The sequence below is a fragment of the Bison bison genome, unplaced genomic scaffold, assembly GCF_000754665.1.
Source record: "Bison bison bison isolate TAMUID 2011002044 unplaced genomic scaffold, Bison_UMD1.0 scf7180017864213, whole genome shotgun sequence".
Classification (NCBI taxonomy): domain Eukaryota; kingdom Metazoa; phylum Chordata; class Mammalia; order Artiodactyla; family Bovidae; genus Bison; species Bison bison.
The window spans coordinates 9937585-9947349 of NW_011494785.1; the positions used below are offsets into that span (position 1 = coordinate 9937585).

General features: G+C 51.3%; 1 protein-coding gene across 15 annotated transcripts in view; it reads right to left on the reverse strand.

The window, feature by feature from the left end:
• FOXN3 (forkhead box N3) overlaps positions 1–9765 on the reverse strand; it is a 426281-nt gene that overhangs the window by 169944 nt on the left and 246572 nt on the right. For all 15 annotated transcript variants that reach the window (XM_010845171.1, XM_010845164.1, XM_010845169.1 and 12 more), the window contains one exon: positions 2839–2975. In XM_010845171.1, the coding sequence (XP_010843473.1) occupies positions 2839–2975 (137 nt within the window). The remainder of the gene's footprint in view (positions 1–2838; positions 2976–9765) is intronic.

The window sequence follows — 9765 nt, forward strand, 5'->3', positions numbered from 1 at the left end:
CAGGAAGGGCAGGCGTCCTTACAAACGGGGGACAGGGACACAGCACACAGGAGGGGCAGGCGTCCTTACAAACGGGAGACAGGGACACAGCACACAGGAAGGGCAGGCGTGACACCCTGACGACGAAGACAGAGGTCAGGGCGATGCTTCTCACAAGCATCCGAGAGCGGGCCCTGGAAAACGGGCACGAGGCTCGGCGCGGCAACATTCGGCACTCTATCTGGACGAGGCTGAGGTTTGGGGGCGCTGTTTTCAGAGGCTCCTCTTCCCTGCAGAGTCTCCAGCCACCGGCTGCTTGCTTCAGAGCGCTCCTTGCCCAGCGCACCTCCGAGTCCTAGCAGTAACCACCCATCAGGTGCAATCACCATTTCAGACGCTCCGTGAGATTCAGGTGCTGCCAAGTGCCCCGCACGGCAGTCCTGCGGGGTGGACAGGCCCCTGCGTCACAGAGGCCCAGCCAGACCGTGTCAGGCCATCGCGCGTGGCCCCTGTTTAATGACTCACTTTGTCCCTCTTCCCTAAGTCACGTCCGCAAGTGGCCTGAAGGCTTTAAAACGGAACCGAACACATCTCAGTCAGCTGTACAGATATCGTCCAACCATCCAGCACTTTGGACCCTTAGTACAACTTTCCACACTACAGGACAACGAAGCCAGCTCTAAGCTTTCAGATGAAGGGACTGCAGTCCCCAGGAAAGAGAAAGTGACTTGTTCTTACAGAGTTAAGACAGGGAAGAAGCAGGCTAGAACCTGGTGTGTCTTCTCACCCCACAGCCAGGAACCTTCATGAAGCTGAAATCTAAGCCCTGGCATGGGTAAAGATGGAAACTTTTACCCCTCAGTCATCTGGGAGAAGAGAACTGGATGTGACAGACTGGGATCTGGCACGTTTTTGTTTGGAAATTATCTTCTTCACACAAGTTCCAGTTGGTCTGCGTTTTTACGCCTATGTTAAAAAATCAAATGAAGTCATTAAGCTTAGGCCAGCATGTAAAGCCTCTCTCCCGAGTGTGCATTCCTCTTATAACCCCTAGAGCTCTACCATAATCCTTCAAATTATTCAATAATTACTGTGCTTCCCCTGGGGTCACATTTGGCAACAAAATACTGGTCTAAATGAACCCACGATATGACCCAGAGAATAACACTTATGTTCTTAACTTCTTAGAAGCACAAGGATATGAAATACTTCCGAGGAGCAAACTGGGAGCAAAGCGAAGGGCTTGCTGTGGGGGTTTGGAGGGTGAGGGGAGCAGAATGACAAAAGGAATGAGAATCTGGGACTTATTCCAATCATGAGGGCCATCCCCTCCCCCACGACCTTGGTATATCAGGCCAGTCTCCACTCCAGTCCCAGTTTCCTCCCATTTCAGGAGTGCCTATGGCCACAAGGAAAAAAACCAAGCATATGGCTCTGCCCTTCTGGACATTTCTACAGTGTTGGCTGGGCTGGTTTGGAAAATCCCATTTCATCTCCTACAGCTACATGACCTCAAGTTGTCATTTCCAATAAAGTATGCTTCCACTGATTTTTATGAACATAGACAAAAGCTGCTACAACCTTTTTTCTTCCCCCCCAAATCTTTCAAACCAACTGTAGTTGCTATGTAGGGTTATTTGTTTCTAAGGCAACAGCGTATATCTAAGTACTAATGGCCTGTCCTTTTGCCAGGCAACAAACAGCCTTGTGATGCAACTGCACCTGTCTCAGCTACGCGTTACTATGGAGACGCTGCAGTTGCCATGGCTACCATCACGCTAATCGCCTAGCAAAGGCAGACGTACAGCAGTCTTCTCAGAGGGCCCAGCTGTTCCTCTCTGTCTCTTGCTGAAGACTGATTGTCCAGGGCCTGTGATGGAATGCTTCTCAACCGGGATGCACGAGAACTTCATCAAGGCTGTTTCACGGGCCCCCTCTGTGCTCCCTCAGTCCAGGGAAAGAGTCTGTAATGACGCTGGCTGTGAACCCACGGCATCTATGAATTCACGCCGTTCCTCGCTGGTACCAACGTGGAGCCCGAGGCTCACGTCTCCTGACTGGGTGGTGACAAGGGAAACATCTCTACACGTTAAAGAAAAAAGCAGAACCCTTTTCGGCAGTACTGAGGGCCAGACGCCTAGCCCAAGCACTACAGGAGAAAACCCACTTTAAAGCTGGCTCCGTGCTACACGCCTGCTTGTACAGACGCTAACATTAACCAGTTTTTTTAAGTGACAGGTTGCATAACCTCCCCTCCTATTCTCTCTCTGTAAAAACGGCTCCGTAACCTCAGTGCCTGAAAACAAAGGGGCACGCGAGCAGCAATCCAAGTCTCTACGGCCCTTTGCTGTTTTCCCAGAAGAGGCAAACACCACGGAACCAAAACAAAGCCATCGCCCCGGAGCACCGTCCACATGGAGACGGGAAACGGCAACAACGCAGGGCGCCCTTCCCTCCAACACCTGCAGACACTCTCCCTCAGCGGACGGGGAGGCAGAGGCCGCTCGCCCAGCTCACTCCTGGACACCCACCCCTACAAACCACCCCGTGCTCAGACGCTGAGGCGGTCAACTTTCCTGCGCAAACGTCTCTACCCAGGGAGACGTTATTCCACCCGCCACGGGGCCTTCCAGGAGACGCGTTTCTCCCAAGCAGCAGACGCGGTAAGGTTTGCAGAAAAGACAGCAATGGGTAATGCCTCCAAGAATACTTAACTTCTTTCTCATTTTCTAGTTATTCTTAAAGTCACAGAGCCTATTAGTTTCAGTGCCTGTCTCTGCTAAAATAATACAACTTCAGTAGACCAAAACACAAAACAAACAAAGGATCTTGAAAAACAGAAAAGTCTGAACGGCTTACCTTTGATATGCCTGAGGAGAGGCGGGAGGTGTATTGAACACATTCGAGTGTGGGTGGTAAGGTGTCTTTTTCAAAGCCTGAATTAGATTTTGTCTATACTCTGGGTCTATGCACCACAATGACCCTTTCCCGATACTCTGCAAAGAAAGTCAAAATAAAAAAGTTATTAATACAGAGACAGCAACTATTGTGCGGTAAGTAGATGTGGGCTTCCCTGGGGGCTCAGACAGTAATGAATCCGCTTGCACTGCGGGAAACCTGGGTTCGATCCCTGGGTTAGGAAGATCCCCTGGAGGAGGGCATGGCAACCCACTCCTGTATTCTTGCCTGGAGAATCCCATGGATAGAGGAGCCTGGTGGGCTACAGTCCACGGGGTTGCAGAGTCGCACACGACTGAGCGACTAAGCACAGCACAAGTAGGTGTACAGCCCTCATCGGAGTACCTTACTTTTTTTAAAGCCTCTTACTTCTTTGTTAACCGTCTGCCAACCTTAGCTACAGCACTCCTGACCTTTAAACACCGCGCGGTGTGCTTCCGTGTACTCACATTAAGTTTGACAAAATGAAAATGTTATTTCCAGGTGAGGTTGCTACAACAATATTGTCATTTTCATATCCTACCTACCAAAACCCTCAGTAACCTTATTATTTTTCAGTATCAACTTTGAAAAACATGTATTCTCTTTAAAAAAGGGAGCTTCAAATTTGTCAGCTATCAAGGGTTGAGAGAAAAACAGGGCAGAAACACCCTCAAAACTCCGTTTCCGCTCTGAAAATCCGAGACCTAAGTTTTCAAACCATATTACATTGGTGCCACTTTACAAAAGCAGAAAAGTAATCCACTTGTTTTCTTCCTGCTTACAAAAGAATGACGTTTAAGCTTCAGATGAAATTCTGTAATGACCGTCCCCAGGAGACAAAAAGACCTCAGGCAGCAGTGGTCAGTCTTTAGCCAGAATCCAGTGTTTGTTTCTTTGGATTCCTCAATTCTGGATCCAGACCTCAATCTTCAGAAGTCAAAAACTTTATAAAAATGCAAATCTTCTCGAACTGGTTCCACGGAAAGCGAAGGACTTAGTCTGAGGCCCACTCTCAGTCGGAGGCTTGCGTTCTGAGCCAGCATCTTACACAGCACACGGAAGCCATGTCTCTGTTCCCCGCTGGAACTGGCTGCTCCCCTTTCAAGTGACCAAAGGTACCCAAGCTGTTTGATAAGGTCATGTGTAAATGTTTACTGATTTGGAGAGAAAAGAAGTCAAATTATATAAACCCACACTCGCCCCACGGTTCCAGCCAACGGACCCTCTAATTTCCACAACTATTGTACTACAGAAAGATGTAGAAAGCAAACAAGAAAATCGTTTAGCTATCAGGCAGGAGAAAAAAAAGCCCAAGAAAATCCCTTAGAAGGAGAACTAAAAATAAGTTATTCCCAAAATCTTTAAAGAACTTTTAAAAATGTGTAGTTCAGTCATCAGTCGACCAAATAGTTTACTTACCAACATATTCACAGAACCCATTCAAGTTCTTTGAGCTCAACAGCACCAGTGCACTGAGCACAGGGAGTTGCTCAAAGCCAAGGTTAGGGGCTCAAGCCTCCGATCATCCCCATCACAGTTGCAGGCCTGACCCCCGCAAACACAGTCCCAGTCAGGCCAACCTGCCTGGGCTAAACACCAAAGTCCCCAGTTTAATCAGTCGGATGTTTAAAGACATGAATGATTTCAACTTTGGAAAATTCAGTGATGTTTAAAGACATGAATGATTTCAACTTTGGAAAATTCAGTGCCCTTACGTGGCCTTTCCCTCTCACGCACACATTTTCAAGCCCAGAAGAGTTCACTTCTGAGTAATGACACTTCCCGGGTAAAGCAGGCAGGTCACCAAAAGACCAGACCTGGCCCTTCCGTCCTGTCCTTGGAAAACAAGCTGTGCAGTGTGCAACTGCCTTTCTGACCCCCTTGAAGACAAGGCCCCGGAAAGCTGGCTGGAGGGCCAGGGCCCGTGTGCAACCCAGATATTTCTGCAGGGAGATTATCTCGGTTCTGGGAACCACATGGGAGCTTTTGTTTTCATCAAGGTGGTTTTCAGGGTGGAGCCGTTTAATCTTACAGGGAATAGAAATATGACAAAGAAATGAAGGGAAATAACAATGAGCCAAGAATGCACTTTCTCCTGACCCTTAGTATCTTGTGGATTATACTAAACCATCATTTATCAAAAGAAAAAGGGAAAAACGCCGCAGGACTGGGGTGGGAGAGGCAGTCCATAAGGTAAGCCATCCAGGTACCAGAGGCCCGAGGAGCTTTAGTAAGAACACAGTCCTAAGGCCAGGAGCTTCCTGTGTGGCCTTGGGCAAATAAGGGCCCCGGAGAAAGTCCTGGCTTCCTCACCGGCAAAATAAAGCCTGCGCCCTCCCCCAGAGACCGCTGTGGGGCCTAGGAGGGCAGACAGGACCAGAACAGGGAGAAGGTAAAGGCACTCGTAAATGGTGGAGGGGGTCAAGGACAATTCTTTTTGAACAGAAGCACAGAGGTGAGGCCGGCCGGACAGTCTTTCCGCATCCGATTCCCAAGATGAAAGCAGCAGCACGGTCCATCGCGGCAGCGGCGGGGCCGCGGAAACGGCCCGGCCCGTGGGGACCAGGCGGCAGTCTGCCCCATGCCTTCGCAAGGGCTCAGAAGGGCCCTCTGGAGAGTGTTCCCACTTTCTAAGACCTCCTTCATTTCACCACCCCTCACTCCTTGTTACTTGTCTCTGCTCTGCAGGCCAGTCTGACCCCTGACCAGAAGCCTCTGTTTGCCCGGGTCTCTGCACGATGGTCATCAGGCTAAGGTTTACCTCCAAGCTTGGTCAGCACGTGTTCACAGCATCTGTTCACTGCAGGCCTGCTCCTGGGCCATCACAGCCCCTACCTTGATCAGTTCCGCATTTTACAGTGAGCGCGGCTGGGAACGGGGATAGGTTTCCACAGACCAGACGCTAATTTCAATATCTTACACGCAGAATTCTCAGAGAGGAAAGAAATAAGCCTAAAAAGCGTCTTCAGGACACACCCACGGGGAGGCCGAGGATCCCTCGGACCCCTCTAGGGCTTTTCCACCAGAGAGGGAACCACAGGCAGAGCTTGGCGGGAGCCGGGGGAGACTGGCCCCGCGTCTGATTTGCAAGCATCCTCCTTGGTCTCATGTAACAGCTCAGAATAGTAAAAAGGTTGACTTGAAAACTTTTAACATGGAAATATGCAGAGCAGAGAATGCTCAAGTTTATTCAGCCAGGAAAAATTACATTTAATGCCCCTCACGGAGAGAAAAGGATGTAATTTGATTAGAGTTGTGTAATAAGTTTGAGGATCAGAGTTTTTAGAATTATATGCATCTCATCTTAAGAATATGGATTTTTTTTTATCATAACAGAGGGAGGTGCACCATTAAATGTTAAGGAATTCAAAACAATAAGCGAAGAAAGATCTCTATTCATAGATCCATTTACATCCTTAAAAATATTTGTATGTATTTATAAATATATTTAGATTTACAGCGGTAAAGAATCTGCCGGCCAGTGCAGCAGATGCAAGAGACGTGGGCTCAATCCCTGGATAGGGAAGATCCCCTAGAGTAGGAAATGGCGACCCACTCCAGGATTCCTGTCTGGAGAATTCCATGGACAGAGGAGCCTGGCGGGCTACGGCCCATGGGGTCGCACAGAGTTGGATACAATTGAGCACAGTAGCAGCAACATATTTATACTGATATTTATATAAATATAACGTAAATATAAATATATAAAACCATTTATATATATGATATATATTTCATATAAAATATATATTTAGGACAAAACAAAGTCTGTCAAGGAAGAGCTTTCTTATGCACACAAACACGTACGCACATGGTTTGAGAAAACTAATGTGCAAAGCAAAAGGAAAAAAGGAGTAAAAACATGGAAGAAGCCAAATTGGTTTAATTAAAAAGCACCTAGAGAATTAACAGACAATCCCTTGTTAGCAATAAAAACATCAGTACATGACAGTAGACCAGGAGAACCTATATCGCAGAAAGAACTGACTAGTGAGAAAGGTTAAAAACAAGAGAGAGAGAGAAGAAAAACATCAATTAAATCTTCAACCTGACTGCAAGAAATGGCCTGTTCTTCCCTGAGAGGTCAGGGCCCAGCACCGCCCCCGGCAGCCCGTGAGTCTCCCGGCGTCCCGCAGCTCAGCAGACCCGCAGGGGTCAGCCGGCCCAGCTTCATGGGCTGTGCGTCAGTGAGGTAAGGACCACACTTTAAACACGGTTTACAAACCGTGGGCCCCGCTGCGTTAATGGGGCATGTGGTTACATTCATCGGGCTTCCCAGGCGGCACTAGCAGTAGGGACCCCGCCTGCCAATCCAGGCGCGGGCTCGATGCCTGGGTCGGGAGATGCCCTGGAGGAGGGCATGGCAGCCCACTGCAGTGTTCTTGCCTGGAGAATGGACAGAGGAGCCTGGCGGGCTACAGTCCATGGGGTCGCAAAGAGTCGGACACGATGGAAGCAACTCAGCACAGACGCTTACTGGGTTCTGGGTCCAAAGAGGGTGGGGAACATTGTTCTAGAAGGAGGGTTTCCGTCTTCTGCACCACTTCTGAGGGAGAAGCCCTCCTCCGGCAGTACTGGAGGAATCCCCACGTGTGGCACCCACACGGGGAGGGCCGTGCTGGGGGTGGGGCCAGAGAGGCCAGACCCGCAGGGGCGTTGCACGCCCGTGGGCGGTGAATCTGAAACGGTCCCCTCTGTAAACTGTCAGTTTTATACTGGAGCACGGCTGATGGACACTGCTGTGCTCGGCTCAGGGCTGCAGCACAGCGCTCAGTCAAACGTCTGCACGCGCCTTTGTCAGATGCTTTTCTCAGCTTGATGGTTGCGTGATACGCAGCAGAGTTCCCTGCACTATTCGGTGGGTCCTTGCTGGTTACCCATTTTAAATACTTTAGTGTGCACAGGTCGGGCCCAAACACCCCTCTGGATGCTTCTGAGATGCCAATTCCGTGGGTGTTCGCCGCACCGCCCACTGCCCTCTGCTCCCTCACCCGTATGGTACCCACTGCGTGCCAGGAACCATGGGGTGCATTACCAAAGACAACACACAGAGGCCACTGCTCTCCTGAAGCGGGGATCCTGGAGGGGGCAGAAGACAGGAAGTTGAGAGGTACCCAAGGAGGAGCACGACAGACCGTGACGCCCGCTGTGAGGGGGCAGAGGGCGGCGGCTCGGGAGACCCGGGCCGTGTGTGAAGAACAGAAGGAAGTGGAGGGGCCCGGGAAGGGGCGGGGAAGGGGACCAGGTGGCCGCAGTGGTGGGGAGGGGAGGGAGGGCGGCTCCGGGGAGTCCTCGGGAGAAGAGGCACGGCCTGTGATGATGAGACGTGGCAGGTGAAGAAGAGAGACAAAGAAAGGCTTGATTCGAGGAAGGAGGTCAGAGACCGGGACGGGGCTGGGGCTGGGGAGAGGACCCGTGTGAACAGAGCCTCTGAGACGTCCATGGGTGAAGGGCTGCTGACTGAGGACACGCGCCACTCTCTTCCTTCCGCTGTCGCCGAACTGACCCCGACCTTGGCAAAGGCAGATCGGACACAGGATGGGGGGCTAGAGGCAGTCTGGCTTTAGAGGTTTCCCGTCAACGGGTTCCTCTGAGGCCGGCACTGGTAAACATTTTCTTAAAGGATCAAAATAAATATTTTAGTCTTCGTAGGCAGACAGTCTCACCTCCACCACTGTGGGACGACAACGGCCACAGGCACGGCTGTGCTTCCGGGACATTTAATTCACAGAAACACAGGCCACGGGTGGCTGCTGCGTCCCTGCAGCTCCTGCCCTTGAACCCAAGGTTCAGACTCGGAAGCTCCTATAATTTTAGGGACCTAAAGCCAGAAAAGGGGTCTTCCCAGGCTAAGAGAGTTGGGCCGCGTTCTGGGGGATCGGGTGGGGAGGGGTTGCCATCCATGATCCAGGGAGGGGCGGGAGGCGGTCTGGACACTCACTGCAGCAGCGAGCCTACCACGCATGAGAGGGACGTGCTGTTGAGCTGCGCGTAGGCCCGGTGGCACAGACACTGGAATCAGGGAGACGAGAGCAAGCCCTGTGCTGTTTGCCAGCTGTGTGGCCCTGGGCAAATGACTTAACTGCTCTGAGCTTCAGTTTCCTCATCTATAAAATGGAAAGGCTGTAATTACACCACTTCACAGGGCTGTTGCAAGGATTAAAGGAGATAATCCTGTGCAGGTACACAATAAAAGCTCAACAAAGCCTCTCTCCTATCACGATGGTAAAGTATTAAATAGCCAGCACTCCCTGACACCAGGCCTGACAGCAGGCCCTGCCCTGGCGGAGGAGCACTTGCCAAATTGTGAAATAATGCAAATTGCATCCAAAGCGGGGGCGGACCACATATGGTTGTTTTCCACTGTCTGATAGCAGAGGTGAAGTGAAAGGCTCAGAACAGAACAAAGCAGAAACCTGGGCGCTGGGGTGATGCGGGAGGGATGTGAGGCCTTGAGGAAGGCCCGCGCTGCTGAGTCTCAAGGCGCTTCTTCGCGCACGGGTGCCCCCAGGTGCCCGGCCTGTGTGGCAGCCCGGTGCTGCCCAGGAGAGGCCCCTGCCCTTTAGAGCTTAACCCTGCCACCTCCTGGGGGCAGAGGCCTGCCCTGCATGCCGCCCTGGGGGCAGAGGAGTTGATTAAGGGAGTGAAGCTGGGTGGGGCAGAGCTGCCATGAGCAGGAGGAGCTGGCCTTGGAGGGGAAGAGTCTCTGGTGGGGGCAGCGGGTGCTGGCCTCCAAAGCCGCCCCTCCGTTCTCCAGGTCTGGGGGCTCAGCTGGAAACCGAAACTGACAGGGTCCACATGGTCGGCTCCGAAGACCCTTGGAGCTTTACAGGTGGGGCGCCTGAT